Here is an 18,766-nt window from a genome sequence, read left to right on the forward strand (position 1 = left end):
ATCATGAGTGAAGTCACAAATATTACTCTCAAAGGAAAAATGGAATGAATTAGGTAAAAGGCTAGTTTAATTAACCTACTGCAAATAAAGAATAAACAGTTCACACAGCGGCTCAATCTTAAAAAAAAAAAAAAAAAGAATTAGAACAAACTATTTTCACCTTTAATATTAACATTTAGGGCCTGGCATAGTGGTGTAGCGGCTGAAGTCCTCACCTTGAACATGCTGGGATCCCACACGGGCGTCAGTTTTAATCCTGGCAGCCCTGCTTCCCATCCAGCTCCCTGCTTGTGGCCTGGGAAAGCAGTCAAGGATGGCCCAAAGTCTTGGGACCCTGCACCCACATGGGAGACCTGAAGAGCTCCTGGCTTTGGAATGGCGCAGCAGCAGCCGTTGCAGCAGCTTGGGGCGTGAATAATCGGATGGAAGATCTTCCTCTCTGTCTCTCCTCTTCTCTATATATCTAACTTTGCAATAAAAATAAATCAATCCTTAAAAATTAACATATAAAGGACTGATTAATAATAGTATTAGCATATGTAAAGAGAAGTGTATACTCCCATACAGCAAGCAGGTATATAGGGTATAAATTCATACAACCATTTAGAAATTTATTAAATTTTTAAATGGTCATACCTTCCCACTAAACATTGTATTTTCAATTTTGTTTTGTTTTGCTTTACACGAATCAACATTTCAGTACAAAACACTGTGGGGGCCAGCATTAATCCTCCACCTTCAGCTTCTCATCTCCTTCCTCCAGTTCATTTTCATGTAGCCAGAATTACTTTCCCCAATTACATCTGATAAGGTTAGCACTAACTTAAACTACGGAATGGCTCCTCCTGCCTTGCTACCTACCATAGCACTGTGACCACAAAGTGTGCCACACAAGGTGACTCCTGACCAGAACCCTCTGGCCTCCCCAGCTCACCTCTCACAACTGCTGACCCTGCACCCTAACCACAAAGACTCATGGGAAATCCTCAAATGTGCCACTGCTTTGTAATCTCATACCTTTCTTTGTGATTTCTCTGAAATGACCCCAGTTACTTGAAACTGCCCAATTCAACTTCCCAAACCTCTACTGAAGCCTCTTCTTGAATCTCTCTACACCCAGGACCTATGATGGTGATGGTGATCTCCTCCTCCCTATATTGCTTTTAAAAGAAAAATGCTTCTTTATTTTCATCTATTTGAAAGGTAACGTGACCCAGAGGAGAGACAGAGATGTTCCACCCATTGGTTCACTTCCCAAATGTCCAAAACTGCCAGGGGCGGGTCAGGAGCCAACACCTGCATCTAATCTCCTCTGTAGGCAGCAAGGACTCAGGCACTTGATGTATCATCTACTGCTTCCCAGATGCACGAGTAGAAAGATGAATGAAAAATGGAGGAGTTGGGACTAGAACTGGTTAACTCTGACAGGGAATGTAGGGGGTCCCAAGTATCAGCTTAACCTGATACTATGTCCCAACCTCTGCCACCCTATATTAGCTCCATCACAATATTGTTGTCCTTTAATATGCAAGGGGGTCTGGTAACCCCTCTCCAATATGGATAGCAAAATCCGTAGACATGAGTGTATTAACAAAACTGGCATATAACCTATGCATACCTTTTCATACACTTTCATTTCTAAGTTACTTTTATTATCTAATATAAAGTAAATGCTATACAACCAGCAATCATACTACACTCTTTAGGGTATAACGACACAGAAAAATTAGTCTATTTCAGTTTAGCTATTATCTTCAAACATTTTTAATCTACTTCACAGCTGGTTGAACTCATAGTTTCAAATCTAAACATATGAAGAACTAGAGTCGAATGCTCTATTTTTTTAGCCAAATGCAGAATTTAGTACCTTCACTTATTTAGATATTTATCGCCGTCTGTTAGACTATGAGTTTCATCAAATCCTAGCACTTAACATAGACCTTTTCTAGTATAAGGCATTCAGTAAATGTTGAATGCACCCGTTAAGAGTGAACACACGCTTGACTAACAGAATTTATGTCCTGGAACTCTAAAAGGATGTCTCAGGAGATATCATCTTAATTCCAACAATGCTGTAACTGCTCAAAACATGTCTGGAATGTCTCTCTTGGAGTGGCTTTCGACGTCACTTTTTGGACCATGCAAGGTGTTATTCAATCTTCCAAAACTTGCCATCCCCGAGATCGTGGACTACTCAGAAGTTTTAATTCCAAATGACTTCTAACTGGCTTTTTTTTTTTTTAAGATTTAATTATTTTGGGCCCAGCACGATGGCCTAGTGGCTAAAGTCTTCGCCTTGAACGCGCTGGGATCCCATATGGGCACTAGTTCTAATTCCGGTGGCCCCACTTCCCATCCAGCTCCCTGCTTGTGTCCTGGGAAAGCAGCCGAGGACGGCCCAAAGTTTTGGGACCCTGCAACCGTGTGGGAGACCTGCAGGAAAGTTCCTCGCTCCTGGCTTCAGATCAGGGCAGCACCGGCTGTTGTGGTCACTTGGGCGGGGGAGGTGAATCAGTGAATGGAAATCTTCCTGTCTCTCCTCCTCTCTGTATATCCGCCTTTCCAATAAAAATAAATAAATCTTAAAAAAAAAAAAAGATAAATGTACCACCTGCTTGAACGTGGAAAAAGGTGAAAAAAACAAGGATACAGGATCTGTCCTGGCCAGTTGTTTCCAACATGTGTGATGCTGGGCTTATCAGATAACTTTCCAGGCCCCAGGGGTTTTAAAATAACTGAAATAAATATCTGAGGACATAGTCGGTTCTAAACTTATCCCCCATTTCAGATCCCCCTCCCCTTCTCTACATCCACTCAGCAGGAAACTTACATTAGGAACAATGGGAATCTGTAATCAGTAAACCATGAAGGAAACACTTATTGAGATGAATCGCATAAGAGGCTGAGGGAGAGGAAAGGCTGATTTATGATTATCATTCGCAGCAACTACCAATGCACATCTACCTCCATCAGTTAGAGCCAACAGGGGCTCAGTCTGAAAGGAAAGAAATCGAGTTTCCAGAGACAGTACTTTGTTACTTTTAAGCTGCCAGAAGGTGAGCAATGTGGCACAGCAGCTTACGTCCTTGGAATACCTACAATGCTTGCTAAAGCAGCTGCTGCCCTGCCTCAGATGCCATTTCCACCTAATGCTCACCCTAGGGGCAGCAGATGTGGGTCCTTCTCACAAACATGAAGGACTCAGATGGAGTCGGTGTGCCCAGCTTTGGTTGGATCAAGTCCCAGCTGCTTGTGGGCATTTGGGAAATGAAACAGAAGATGAAAAATCTCTCCCCTCATTCTTCCAAATAACTAAATATGTAAAACAACTAAAACTAAAAACTAGAAGGCCCAGTGCAGTAGTCTAGTGGCTAAAGTCCTCATCTTGCACGCACCGAGATCCCATATGGCCACTGGTTCATGTCCTGGCTGCTCCACTTCCCTTTCAGCTTCCTGCTTGTGGCCTGGGAGAGCAGTGGAGGACAGCCCAATGCCTTGGGACCTGCATCCCAATGGGAGACCTAGAGGTTTCAGATCAACCCAGCTCCGGCCGTTGTGGTCACTTAAGGAGTGAATCAGCAGACAGAAATCTTTCTCTCTGTAAAACTGATTTTCCAATAAAAATAAATCAATCTTTTAAAAAAAAATTTTGGGGGGGGGGCCTGGCGGCGTGGCCTAGTGGCTAAGGTCCTTGCCTTGAACATGCCAGGATCCCATATGGTTGCCGGTTCTAATCCCGGCAGCTCCACTTCCTCTCTATCTCTCCTCCTCTCTGTATATCTGACTTTGTAATAAAAAGAATAAATAAAAAATAAATAAATAAAATCTACCTGGTCACTCCCCAAGGGGCTGGGCAGCTGGAAACCGCCCCCCCCCAAAAAAATTTTTGTTAAAATTGTACAATTTACATATTGATATGCTTTACCAGACAATCAAAGACTGAAGGACAAGGGCCATTTTTGAATGTACAGTGGCTAACAAACCAGAAAGCATCAGCTGGTCCTTCTCAGTTTATACTGTCACTCAGTCACCCTGCACTGTGGTGATCACCATGCCAACTGCTAGACTGCAAGCAGACAGACACATGAGGTCCCTGCTCACAGAGAGCTAACACTCTAACGGGACTTACACATCAAATGTACACATCATAAGTACCCCGAAGAAATCAAGCAGAATGATGTTCCTGGGAGGTTGCCTGCTAAGTGTTTCGAAGAGGCAATGTGTGATCAGAAGTGGGCAATGGATTGATGATATATTCAGAAAGAACCTCAGGATAAAGATTAGGGATGTTGGATGAATGCTTTTTCTAAGACAATGCATGCCCCCAAGTGCTCTAGAACATGCGTGCAGGCTTCACAGGAAATTACCAGGAATTTATCTCAGAGAGAATGAAGGAAAAAAAAAAAAAGCCTGCCGGTTTCCAAGCCATCCCTAAAATATCTAGGCTAAAATTACTCACTGGCCTCACTGACACTACATCCACCTCCCTGGTGCCCCCGCTCCCCAGTGAGATGTCGGCACCAAGTTCACATTTCACACGCTCATGCTCGGGCTTTCATTACTTCACCTCTGCCCCAACAGCCGTTTTTAATCTCCGCTTCATGGCCCACTGCAGCCCAGCCCATCTCTCATCAACCCTGTTGTCTTATTGCCACCTACAAACCACAAGTGGTGAGTACAATAAGCACCTTAAGGACACAAGGAAATGCAGCTTCTGCCCTAGGGGACACGGGTCAGGGAGCAACAGAGGTGGATAACTGCTGGGCCAGGCTCTGGGAGGCAGGCTCTTCAGACCTGCTCTAAGAGTCCAACACTGGAAGCTAAATTATTCTAATCTCATTTCTGCTGCCTAATTTTTTTAAAGGTAAAAACAGAAAAAGAGACAAGACAAACAGATAGATCTTCCATCCACTGGCTTACTCCCCAAATGCCTCTAAAGACAGGACTGGGAGAGGCAGAAGCCAAGAGAAAAAAAGTCAATCTGGGTCTTTCAGAGGGAGGCAGAGACTTGAGCATCATTGTTCTTCCCAGCATGTGCATTACCACGAAGCTGGACCAGAAGCAGCGACAGGACTTAAACCTAGACACTTGCATAGGGGATGTGGCTACCCCAAGTGGCCCAGCACTGTGGCACAAAGTTAAGTTGCTGACTACAACAAAAGCATCCCATATGGGTGCAGCTTCATGTCCCAACTGCCCCATTCCCATCCAGCTCCCTGCTTGTGGCCTGGGAAAGCAGCAGAGGATGGCCAAAAGCCTTGAGTCACTGCACCCGTGTGGAAGATCCTGAAGAGGCTATTGGTCCAGCTTTAGAACAGCTCAGCTGTGGCTGTTGTAGCCCTTTAGAGAGTGAATCAGTGGATGGAATACACTCTGCCTCTCCTTCACTCTGTGTATCTGTCTTTCCTATAAATAAATCCTAAATAAATAAATAAATAGTTCTGTGCAGAGCAGGGAACATCCCCCTACTCTACCAGTTTGGGTTAATTTACTTTTTAAAAAAATTATGTTTTATTAGAAAGTCAGATTTACAGAGAGGGAGGGAGACAGAGAGGAAGATCTTCCGTCCATTGATTCAACCCCCCTCCCCCCAAGTGGCCACAACAGCCAGAGCTTAGCTGATCCGAAACCCGGAGCCAGGAACCTCTTCTGGGTCTCCCATGCGGGTGCAGGGTCCCAAGGCTTTGAGCCGTCCTTGACTACTTTCCCAGGCCACAAGCAGAAAGCTGGATGGGAGGCGGATCTGCCAGAATTAGAACCTGTGTCCATACATGATCCTGGCACGTGCAAGGCGAGAACTTTAGCTACCAGGCTATCAAGCCAGGCCTGGATGACTTATATCCAAGTTAAGAAAACTCTTTTCTATTTCTTTACACTTAAATTTCTCAAAATTTATTTTCAATTTATTTGAAAATCAGAGAAACAGAGAAAAGATCTTCTAGTAGCTGGTTCACTTCCCAAGTGCCAGTAATAGCTTCCTTAAAGTTAAATTTTAACTTCTTGGGCCCAATGCGGTGGCCTAGTGGCTAAAGTCCTTGCCTTGAATGTGCTGGGATCCCACAGGGGCACGGTTCTAATCCTGGCGGCCCCGCTTCCCATCCAGCTCCTTGTCTGTGGCCTGGGAAAGTAGTCAAAGACAGCCCAAAGCCTTGGGACCCTGCACCCATGTGGGAGACCTGGAATAGCTCCTGGCTCCTGGCTTCAGATCCGCACAGCTCTGACCATTGCGCTCACTTGGGGAGTGAATCAGCAGATGGAAGATCTTCCTCTCTGCCTCTCCTCTTCTCTATATATCTGCCTTTCCAATAAAAATAAATAAATCTTTAAAAAATGTTTAATTTCTTTCTCCACAGTGCCATACTCTGACTATGGTATTATCTCTTCCATACTGCATGAATGTGCCCCATATTTTCTGCCTTCAGTCTTTTTTATTTCAACACCACTCTCACTGCCTGAAATGTTCTGCCAGTCCATTTCATTTGCATCTCTTATATCCAACTCTACATATACTGGAGTGGTGACAGACATTCAGGATGACAGACATTCCTAGCTCCAGCATATACTTGTTGAATGCCTTATGAGTTATATAACTTGTTTATACCTCAACTGAAATGAGTGATAACCAAACTCATCCACTTAAAAGGAGTTGTCAAAAATAATGAGTTAATGTAGTCATTACAGCTGGTCCTTGAAACCACTGGTTCCATACTAGTGTATTCAACCCACTGCACACGGAAAATATTTGTGAGGGAAGAACTCTATTCGTTCTAAACGGGAGACTTGTTTTCTTGTCACTATTTCCTAAACAAGGGAATATTTATTATACAGTAAACTACATAAGATTTCATTGTACTAGGCATTATAAGCAATCTAGGAAGACGTGTATAGCTTATTTGGAAATACTATTTCAAAAGAGACTTGAATGTCTGCAGCGTTTGATATCTGCAAGGGGTCCTGTTACCAATTCCCCACAGTGTTGAGATATGACTGCGTGTGAACAGGGCACAGAACAATGTCTGGTATACAGAACAAGTATCAGTGATCACGACACCAATGAGGACAACTACTGTTATATGATGTCAAGGCTTCTCAAGCCAGACGCTACATCCTTTACAATGTGCTTTCTAAATTTCCTTCTTCTCTATTCCTATTGCACTTCTGTCTACTTTACATTACTGACATGTATGCTTTCTCCCTGTCTGTCAAAATCCACTTCCGCTATGTCTTTTCATCTCCACTCCAACATTTGTGACAGGGTTGATATTTCGCCCAAATAGGATCCTTTTATCAGGCCCCAGAGCCTCAACTATTCTTACCACAACATCTTCCAATATCTTAGTAGGGCAAGGTCTAGAATGAAACTCAAAGTGCTCATCCTCTGATTTCTTCTTTGATTCTCGCTCCTGGATTCTCTTCTCAATTTCCAAATCAAAACCAATAGGCTGAGTGGATGGTTTCACAGGTGGTTTCTTGGGCAAGATGGGCCCACCTTCAAGAATTCTGGGATCAATTTCTCGTGCTTTGAATTTGTATCTGTAAATGGGAGTTAAGACAATCATCAAAAAAAACCACCTTTGAAAAAAGATAAAAATTGCACAAGCAACAAAACATGAAAATTAAGACTACCCCACATGCACAATAAAAATCTCAACTTTTTCCATGGCCATTATTTTTAACCTCTTCAGCAAATTAATCAGTCCTAACATGCCATCCTGAAAAACACAAAAAGGAATGAAAGGATGAAGAGATGAACTCATTCCTCTGACAGGACACAGTCCCTGCAGGTGAGCACAAGAAGCACGATAGGGAACATCCCAGAACAGGCCATGGAAAGGTACCTACTGGCATACATTTGGCATGGGTCAGGGGTAGACCAGGCTGAACCAGTTCACATCACCTGCTGGCAAATCTGAGCACTGGAACAGTGTGGGTTGGGCCAGGTTCGGTCACGACAAAAACCAGTGCACATTACGGAATGCCAAGATGAGGTGACCCATACCAGATGTGGCCACAGCACCCAAAGAGCACATGTGAGAACCAGGGAGGGAGGGGGCGAAGCCGGCAGGGGAAATGTGGACTCCTCTGCTGGACAACCACTCCCACTGGAGAGCGTGGGTTGGCATGGGGGCACACCAGACCAGGCAGGGTTACAACACCTGTGGGCCTCACGTGAGCTAGGTCAGGGAAAAGCCAGGTTGGGCTGACTGTTCTGACTGGTGCAAGCAAAAATTACAGTGGGTGAGGGTTGGTTGGGCTTTGCCACAGCATTAGTTGGCAGAGGCTGGCAGTGGGCGCTAAATCTATCAAGTTAAATTCCAGAACCACCTGGAAAGTGCATAATCAGGGAGTAGGAGTGGCCTAGAAGGGAAATAGTGGGCACCTCCCTCTTGGGTTATCACTCCCACTGGAAAGCACAAAAACCATGACAGGGACAGGTTAGACAAAAAGGCACCCAAAAGCATGTGTGTGGGCTGGATAGTGGAGCTGGTTAGATGGAACTAGGCTTCAATGCCCATTGATGTGTATGAGAGCTGAATGGGATGTGGAACAGACTGAACAAGTCTGCTGCACATACTGGCAAGCACGGGAACCAGGGTAGGGGGCAAGCCTGGTGGGGGTTATTGTGGGTCACTCTGACTAGGGTGTAGCTCCCACTGGTTTATGGGAGGGCCGAGTGTATACTGGGCAGAATCAGGCTGGACTGCAACACCCATTGATTCCAGTGGAAGACAGGGCTGGAAAAAGAACCAACCTAGCAATTGCAACCACCAGCTGATTGGGGCGATGGACTGTACCAGGTCCTATACTTGCAAGTACACACAAGAATCTGGTCTGGGATCACCTCAGACAGTTTCTTTGGAGATCTCACCAATCTAACTGCCAAACTCAGAACCCTAACCATGAAGAGAAGTGCAGGTTCCATGGTCTGCCATGGAGCATAAGTGCCAGAGCTGAGCATCCTAAAAGGCTCAGACGGAGCAGTGGAGAGCATAACCGGGTGCACATGGAGGATATGGCAGTCTATCAGAATCTGCAGAAGATACCTGGCACCAGAACAGAGGACAGAACAAATCAATCAATTACCCCAGTCATATGTTGGCAGCAAAAAGCAGGGCAGAGACTCTAAGGTGGACTGTGTCAATTAGTGCATTCTGCAGCGACCTTATTGTGCTTGGAATGGCGAGATTGGCACCAATTCAGAACTGTTGAACTATCAAAACCACTTGAGCAAGACCCTCGGAGCATGCCCCACATAAGGGAACTGGGATGAGTGGGAGGCTGGGTGGGGCTTCTCCCTTTATCTCCCCTTTTGTCCCAGATACAGGAAAAAAGTGGAAATTACCCAACTTCCTGTAGCCCTTGAACCTTTATGCCCTAATTAACACTATGTAAAGATTGTCAAAAATAAAGAAAAAAAATGGAAAAAAAAAAAGAGAGATGAACGTACATGCTAACCATAATAACGCCCAGTTTATCCCACTGATTATAGCTCTAACAATCCCTTCTGTAGGCATAAAAAGGTCAGTAAGATCTACCTAAACAAACCTCAGAGGACACTCCTTAAATGGAATTTTAAACACTCCCGTAACAATTTCTGCATAATTTGCAGTTTGCTGATTTAATTTATAGAGGCCACCTCTGTATCCCCAATTCCAGTTCTTTAACGACAGAAGCAAGGCCACAAACCTGTAGACTCGACAACTCAAATGCCATAAATTTTCTTAAAGATAAAGTTGTCTGGGGCCCGGCAGTGTGGCCTAGTGGCTAAAGTCCTCGCCTTCAGCGCACCGGGATCCCATATGGGCGCAGGTTCTAATCCCGGCAGCTCCACTTCCCATCCAGCTCCCTGCTTGTGGCCTGGGAAAGCAGTCGAGGACAGCCCAATGCATTGGGACCCTGCACCCGCGTGGGAGACCTGGAAGAGGTTATGGTTCCTGGCATCGGCTCGGCGCAGATCGGCGCGCACCGGCCCGTTGTGGCCACTTGGGGAGTGAATCATCGGATGGAAGATCTTCCTCTCTGTCTCTCCTCCTCTCTGTATATCTGACTTTGTAATAAAAATAAAAAATACATTAAAAAAAAAAAAAAGAAAGTTGTCTGGGCCCAGCGAGCCTAGTGGCCAAAGTCCTTGCCTTGCACATGCCAGGATCCCACATGGGTGCCAGTTCTGACCCCTGCAGCCCCGCTTCCCATCCAGCTCCATGCCTGTGCCCTGCGAAAGCAGTCGAGGACGGTCCAAAGTCTTGGGACCCTGCACTAGCGTGGGAGACCTGGAGGAAGTTCCTGGCTCCTGACTTCGAACTGCCTCAGCTCTGGCTGTTGTGGCCACTTGGGGAATGAATCAATGGACAGAAGATCTTCCTCTCTGTCTCTCCCCTTTCTGTATATCTGAATTTCTAATAAAAAAATAAATAAATCTTAAAAATGGGGACAATGTTGTGGCACAGTGGGTAAAAGTACTGCTTAAGTCACCAGCATCCCATGCGGAGGCCCATTCAAGTTCCAGATGATCCACTTTCAATCGAGCTGCTAATGGCTTGACTGGCAAACATGACAAAGCAGCAGAGATGGTCCAAGCACCCGGGCCTCTGCATGCACATGGGAGATTGGGAAGAAGCTCCTGCTGGCTGTTTTCAGCCTAGTCCAGCACTAGCTGTTGTAGCTATGTGGGGCATAAACCAGCAGATAGAAAATTTTGCTCTTCATGTGTTTTTCCCTGAATTCTTTCAAAATAAAGTTTAAAAGAAAAAAAGAAGGGCCCAGCGGCGTGAGCTAGCGGCTAAAGTCTTCGCCTTGAACGCCCCGGGATCCCATATGGGCGCCATTTCTAATCCTGGCAGCTCCACCCTGGGAAAGCAGTTGAGGACGGGCCAATGCATAGGGACACTGCACCCACGTGGGAGACCTGGAAGAGGTTCCTGGCTCCTGGCATCGGATCGGCGCAGCACCGGCCCGTTGCGGCTCACTTGGGGAGTGAATCATTGGACGGAAGATCTTCTCTGTCTCTCCTCCTCTCTCTGTATATCTGACTCTGTAATAAACATAAATATTTAAAAAAAAAAAGGAAAAAGAAAAAAAGAAAGAAAGGTAGGTAAGTAGCTAGCTAGAAATACAGCAGGTGGTTGCCCTTTTGGGATTGAGGAGAAAGCAGGCCGACTCCTGGCGCCCTTTCCCAGCCAGCAGCAGCACTCACTGTTGAAGCTTCTCGAGCTCCTCAGCCTCCTGCTCTGCTGCGCTTTTGTAGGTAACCGGCCTTGTTCGGTGTTTGGTTTGTAGGACAGGGGTCTGCGGGTCTCTGGAGAGCTTCATCACAGAAGGCTTGGAGGGTAACGGGTCTATAAAGCAAGGTCATAGACATATATTGGATCTTCAGGACACAGGTAGCTCAAAGAGGCAGCCCAGAGATATATGAGCTAACACAATGTGGCTGGCCCTCCACACTCAGGCCTCTTCCTATTGCTACTGAGCGGTAGGATTAAGGTGGCTCTGGGTAAATTCTGTTGTCATCTTCTGAACTCAGAATCCATTCATGCCTGATGGGGCTCCTTATCACTGCACAGGCTGTACCTTCTATTAGCAATGCAACTATTTTGTTATTGACAAGCAAAATTTTTGTTTATATTCAAATAAGACCTTTCTAAAGATAAAATAACTCAGAGTTTTATGAATTTTCTAAAAGCATCTATAATAAAACATCATGATCATTTCTCATAGAAAACAAAACAAAACAAAAAACAAAGCAAAACAAATGTCAAATCATCTATATTAAGACCATCATCACCTCTCATACAAACCATCGATCTGGAATGGGATAAGTTCATCGTTTTCATAATACATTAAATAATCATCCAACTCGGATATATAATTTGAAAAGTCATACTGAATATTTAAATTGACATTAGAGTAATAAAAGACATTTCATCATTTTCTTAGCAGCAATTTGACAAAACCATTTGGATCACTAGAATGTACTGGTAATATGCAGAAATGCTGCAGTTACAAGTACTACTTGGCTACCTAACACAGTGTTAAACAGTGCCTTACAGGTATCAAAGCTGAAAACAATCCAATTATGCCTTTCCAGAATACAAGCGCTATACTCTCCATAACCATCATATACCACCTTCATTCCTCAGACTTGCCCACCTTCTCTCTCAAAGAAATGTTCACTAAGAAACAATCACAAGGCCCTGCACCATGGCCTAGCATTTAAAGTCCTCGCCTTGAATGCGCCAGGATCCCATATGGGCACCGGTTCTAATCCCGGCGGCCCCGCTTCCCTTCCAGCTCCCTGCTTGTGGCCTGGGAAGGTAGTCAAGGACGGCGCAAAGCCTTGGGACCCTGCACCCACATGGAAGACCCTGAGGAAGTTCCTGACTCCTGGCTTCGGACCAACTCAGCTCTGGCCATTGTGGTCTCTTGGGGAATGAATCAGTGGACAGAAGATCTTCCTCTCTGTCCTCCTCTATATATCTGACTTTGCAATAAAAATAAATATTTAATAAAAAAAAAAAAAAAAACACTATCACAATCCCCTACAACTCGACACACCCACAAGCATCTGCACCCATTCTTCTCCCTTTTCATTCTTCTTTCATCCCATCTCTACTATGAACTCTCAGGTTATGACATTGACAGGAAACTTACTAATATCCTCCTTCCTGCTCCTCAGATGGTATCTGTTAGGGGTTCGTTTATGGAAGGCTTCCACCTGCTGTGCAAGGGGCACATATGTAGAAGCTGCTTCATCAAATGTTCTTTTTTTTCCTTGGGACAGGTTGAAAGGCTTGATGATGGTACAACCCCTAGTCACTCGCGCCTGCAAAGAGAAAAGTTAGCCAAGATTATACTATGAGGTTTATCAGTTTATCAGTACTAAGAATTATCAGCTAAGAATTAAACCAGTATTATTTCCATCTTTCAAATAAAAAAGTGAGGGAGAGGGAGGCTCTAGCATTGAAACTACTGTTCTGAAACAGCAAACGTGATTTTTCTCAAGCAAGTAACTGTTTTAAAGCTATCAAAAGCAAACTTTCTTAGAATTCAAAGGGGAAAAAAAAAAGCCATAAAGGCATCCCAATCCTAAAGTAACAACCAAAAAAACTTGATCAGACTCCGATGTGGGCCTTAATCACAATCTCTCCATTCATCCGGTCAGCTGATGAAAAGCCTACTCCCTGGATCACTAACTGTGATGCAGCTAGTTTCTGAGTGGTGCAAAACTCTTTAAAACATATGTAAAGCAGAGATGACCAGTTCTAGAATTATCATTCTCTGTGCTGTTTGGTAATAAAACTTCACAGTATTTGAGTTATCTTTCCTGTTTTTCCTACAAGCCCTCCTATATTTAATACACGCAACTGTGCAGACACAGTTTTTTTCAAGAATTTTACAACAGCACAAATGTCTGTACCTACAATTTGCCACACATAATTCTTTTTTTTTTTTTTTAAAGATTTATTTTTATTACAAAGTCAGATATACACAGAGGAGGAGAGACAGAGAGGAAGATCTTCTGTCCACTGATTCATTCCCCAAGTGAGCCGCAACGGGCCGGTGCGCGCCAAGCCGATGCCAGGAACCTGGAACCTCCTCCAGGTCTCCCACGCGGGTGCAGTGTCCCAATGCATTGGGCCATCCTCGACTGCTTTCCCAGGCCACAAGCAGGGAGCTGGATGGAAAGTGGAGCTGCCGGGACTAGAACCGGCGCCCATATGGGATCCCGGTGCGCTGAAGGCGAGGACTTTAGCTGCTAAGCCATGCCGCTGGGCCCCACACATAATTCTAAAAGTGAGAATTTAGACTAGTTCAAAGCATGTGCTTCTCTTGACTATACTATTATAAACTGATCACAAATGTTACATCTGAACTCCTAACTGAATTAGTGACAGGAATACTCAGTCCATCAACTTACAGGAGATGGGGGATGCTTTCGTAGTTCAGACATAAAGTCCACTTCCTTATATTCCTCCTGGTTCTTAGTCTGTTGTTTGATTCGCTCGTTTGTGTGGAAGTGGAAGTCAACTGATTTGGTTGTCTGGATCACTGGTTTTTTCACAGGTTGTCCTGAGTGGGGAATACAGTAAAACATAAGAACATTAAGAATAAAAGCACAATGGAGGAGCAAAGGAAGACGAAGTGAATATTGCTACATTCTTAGATTTGCAGCTACAAATCATACAAAATCTGTTGAATACTAATTAAAAAGAAAAAAAAAGCACTACCAAATCTTTTTGGTATCACCATGGATCTAACAGATCAGCATTTACATGTCACCCAAAAGTGCATACATAATCCTCAGGGACATTAATACATGTGTCACATCCATAAAGTATTTTTGGTTTGAGTCCCTTTCATTGGGAACAAATTACAGAGGCAACACAGGACAAATTCTGTCTTGGGGACCAGCACTGCTCTGCAGCAACAGAAGCCACTACCCAAGACACCAGCTTCCCAAACGTGAGCTCCAGTTCATATTCCAGGGACTCTGCTTCTGATCTACTTCACTGCTAATGCAACCAAACAAGGCTCAAAGTGCTTAGTGCCTGCTACCGACATAGGAGACCTGGATGTGGTTTCCGTGTGGCCTAGCCACTGCAGTCACTTTGGAAGTGAACCAGTCTTTCTTCCTCAGTGTTACCCTAACCTATTTTTTTAAAAGATGTATTTATTTTTACTGGAAAGTCAGATTTACAGAGAAGGAGATGCAGAAAGATTTTTCTTCTACTGGTTCACTCCTCAAGTGGCTGCAATGGCAGGAGCCGAGCCGATCCAGGAGCCAGGAGCTTCTTCAAAGTCTCCTATGTGGGTGCAGGCTCCCAGGGCTTTGATTCATCCTCTATTGCTTTCCCAGACCACAAGTAGGGAGCTGGAAGTAAAGTGGAGCAGCCGGGATACGAACCAGGGCCCATATGGGATCCCAGAGCATGCAAGATAAGGACTTTAGCCACTAGGCCAATGCACTGTGTCCCCTATAACCTTTAGCATAAACACAATAAATCTTTCAAGAAAAACAAAACAAAGAACATCTTTCAGGTGTTATCACAGTTCTAGAAAAAGTCACTGCCTCACCAGGGGAGGAGAGGACCGGCAAAATCCCAGGACCCCCTCCCTACCACTGGCCTGAATGCTTTTTGGACCAACACAGGTGCAGACAGTCAGGTGGTATGACTCCCCAGAGGAGGGGAGGCCCTGGGCAGCCCCGGTGCCAACGGCACTGGGCAAAGTCCTCGGGCCGCACAGCAGCACGCTCTGGGTACTGCAGGGTGTGGATTAACATTTGGTCTAGGGGATGGCACAGGTGGGGGCAAACAGGGACCTGAGGGTTCACGCCCAGGTGAGGAACAACTTTGAGGGTTTTCAATGGACAAGACCATTGTACTTAAGTGCTAGATCACAGAACCCAACAATGAGAGTCGGAACAGGGAACAAGTAATATGAGGCTGGTCCATGACACTAATCAGCACATGAGTGAATTAAGTTTGGGAACAGAATCTGTGGGGAAGTATGTGGGCTCACTCATGTGGAACAGCAATCTCCTAGGGGTTGCCTATGCAATGGGTGCTGAATCTGAGCCCCAGGGGGTGGGGCATCCAGAGGGGTCTAGGTCGCCTAGTCTAGGCCCTTAGACCGGCCTGCAAGAACTGGATCTCCCCAGTGGAAATGACAGAGTAGTGCATGGCTGGTCCAGATCCATATAGCAGAAATGACAGCCCTCTGTGGCCTTCAGAAGACATCTGTTTCCATAGCAGAGGAAGGCAAACAGAAGAGACTGGACAACTACCCCAGCCCAACAGATAACAAATACCTGGAAGAATAGAGACTCTAAGGTGGACTATGTCAGCCAAGAGACATTGAACATGTTCCCTCATCCTTGGGTCGACAAGATCAACAACAATTCAGAACTATCTAAACCACCTGAACAGAACCCTCACAGCATATGCAACATCAGGACCCTGTGTCTATATTGGGTGGCCATTCCCTATCCCTGGGTATTGGGGTGGCTTGGAGGCTGGATATGGCTTCTCCCTTTGTCTCCCTCCTCCCCCCAAATACAAGAAAAATAAATGGAAAACTTGGAAACAATGATCACACCAATTTTTCCCTGACCCTTGAATCTTCCCACCCTGATCAACTATGTAAGCATCATCTAAAAAAAAAAGTCATTGCAATACTTTTGACAGGAAAATCTATGAGTTTAAAGGCAAATTTAAAGGGCTGGAGAGGCTTACTAAGCTACCAACTCCAACACTGGTGTCCCATATGGGTACCATCTCAAGACTAGGCTGCTCCACTTTCAATTTAACTCACTGCTAATGCATCTAGGAAAGCAGGAGAAGATGGCCTACATGCTTGGTCCCCTGCACCCACATGGAAGACCAGAAGAAGCTTCAGACTCCTGGATTCAGCCTGGCCCAACCCCAGCTATTGTGCCTATTTGGGGAGTGAACAAGCCAATAAAAGATCTCTCTTTCTCTGATTCTGTAATTCTTTCAAATGAATGAATATTTTAAAAATAATAAATAAAAAAGCAATTAAACTTAATTCAGCATCTCTAACAAGGAAACCCTGTAAGCCTGATGGGTGCTTTTGCAACCCAGTAAGCAAGATTTACAGCTTTAAGCAATAATAACACTAATAATAATTATTATACTACTACTAATAATTCCCACCAATAACCGCACACTATCAGAGCAAAGCCAAACTATGACCTTCCCACATTCTTCAGTTACTTCAGCTATCCTTTCCTCCATCGCAGCACCTGGCTCTTACTTACTTTCCCATTCCTTTGCCTTTAGACTAAAACGTACAGAAAATAAACCAGCCTGCTCAATTATCCACATTCTCAATCCCAGTCTTTCCCTTTTCTAATGCAAAAGAACAGCATAAAGAAAGGCTAATGTATATACTCTGTTCTACAGGATTACACATCCAGATTTCTAAACATGCTGAGATGACTATGTTTCCCTTTGCTTTAGACACCTCAAAAAACAAAACAAAAGCAAACAAAACCCACCAAGACTATGAGAAGCATTCCTCACAAATTAGCATTAACCAAAGTGAAGCTACCTGCTCCTGCAAGGGCGAGTTTTTTGAATTCTTCATTCTTTTTCCGCATCTCAATCACTTCCTGCTGCATCTTCATTCTCTTTTCCAATTCTTGCTCCTCAGTACTTTTCAGAACCTTCTGCCTGAAGGGTAAAATGGTAAGAGATAAGTGAGAAAAAGGCAGTTCAAAAATTCAACCAAATCTAAAGGCAATATAGAAAATGTACCTTAAATCTGATATATCAAAACAAAAGTACTAATAAGCAGTTATTTAACCAGTAGGTAACTCTGGAAAAGAAATCAATGTTGAAATTATTCAGAAAAAAACAGCTAAAACACAAACTACAGAAGCTATGACAGAAGACCTACACAGTGTTGTGGCACAGTGCATTAAGTCACTTGTTCCAGTCCTGGCTGCTCCACTTCCAATCCAACCTCCCTGCCAATGTGCATGGGAAAGCAGCAGCAGATGGACAAAGTCCTTGTGTCCCTGAACCAACATTGGGGATCTTGATGTAGTTCTAGGTTCCTGGTTTCCACTTGGCCCAGGCCCAGCTGTTATACCCATTTGGGAGGTTGATCAGTAGGTGAAAAGATCACCCGGTCAACCGCACCCCTGTCACTCCACCTGCAAGTCTGTCTTAAATATATCATCTCAAAAAAAAAAAAAAAAGAAGATGACGACGACAACGACGACTAGTAGAAAAGGGAAAAGATTTCCAGCAAATAAGGCATAAGGCAATGGAGGACAACCCACTGCCTTGGGACATGCAGCTGCATGGGAGACCCAAAAGAATTTCTGGCTCCCAGCATCAGAACAGCTCAGCTCCGGTCACTGTGGTCATCTGGGGAATGAACCTGCAGATGGAAGATTTTCTCTGTCTCTCCTCTCTGTAAATCTGCCTTTCCAATAAAAATAAATACATCTTTAAAAGAAGAATTTTTAAAAATAAAAATTTTAAAAATAATTTCCTGTCAACAATACTGAATTTGAAAATACATGTATGTATTTAGGTAAAGACCAGAAGGGAACTTAGAAACATAAAATCTACTCAGTTTAGGTAGTAAGAACTTGTGCTTTTCTCTTTTACAATTCTTTTCAACTTGCTTTAACAGTGTATGTTCCAGGCTGGGCATGATAGCCTCGTGGCTGAAGTCCTCGCTTTGCACATATCGGGATCCCATGTGGGTGCCAGTTTGTATTCAGATGCTCCACTTCCCTTCTAGCTCCCTGTTTGCGATTGGGGAAAGTGCTGGAGGACAGTCTAAAGCCTTGGGACCCTGCACCCACATGGGAGACCCAAAAGAAACTCGTAGCTTCAGATGGGCTCAGCTCTAACCATTGCAGCCACTTGGGGAGTAAATTGGCGAATGAAAGATCTTTCTTTCTTTATCTCCTTCTCTCTATAAATCTGACTTTCCAGTAAAATTTAAAAATAAATCTTTAAAAAAAAAGTATACAGGGCTCGGCAGCATGGCCTAGTGGCTAAGGTCCTCGCCTTGATCCCATATGGCCGCTGGTTCTAATCCCGGCAGCTCCACTTCCTCTCTATCTCTCCTCCTCTCAGTATATCTGACTTTGTAATAAAAATAAAATAAATCTTAAAAAAAAAAGTATACATTCCTCATTTTTAAGATGTGAATACCTTCCAAGAACAGAACAATTCAGCACACACTTAAAAGTTTCCCAAGCTGCAGGTGTACCATAGTGCCTATG

The 18,766-nt window shown here is 44.3% G+C and overlaps 1 protein-coding gene across 4 annotated transcripts in view; it reads right to left on the minus strand.

Annotated features, from left to right (window-relative positions):
- TPX2 (TPX2 microtubule nucleation factor) overlaps nucleotides 1–18,766 on the minus strand; it is a 59,486-nt gene that overhangs the window by 9,668 nt on the left and 31,052 nt on the right. For all 4 annotated transcript variants that reach the window (XM_058679368.1, XM_058679370.1, XM_058679367.1 and 1 more), the window contains exons 7-11: nucleotides 17,071–17,192; nucleotides 13,916–14,067; nucleotides 12,649–12,820; nucleotides 11,195–11,336; nucleotides 7,317–7,533 (exon numbers count right to left, since the gene is read on the minus strand). In XM_058679368.1, coding sequence (XP_058535351.1) covers nucleotides 7,317–7,533; nucleotides 11,195–11,336; nucleotides 12,649–12,820; nucleotides 13,916–14,067; nucleotides 17,071–17,192 — 805 coding nt within the window. The remainder of the gene's footprint in view (nucleotides 1–7,316; nucleotides 7,534–11,194; nucleotides 11,337–12,648; nucleotides 12,821–13,915; nucleotides 14,068–17,070; nucleotides 17,193–18,766) is intronic.

Source organism: Ochotona princeps, chromosome 22 (assembly GCF_030435755.1).
Source record: "Ochotona princeps isolate mOchPri1 chromosome 22, mOchPri1.hap1, whole genome shotgun sequence".
Lineage (NCBI taxonomy): Eukaryota > Metazoa > Chordata > Mammalia > Lagomorpha > Ochotonidae > Ochotona > Ochotona princeps.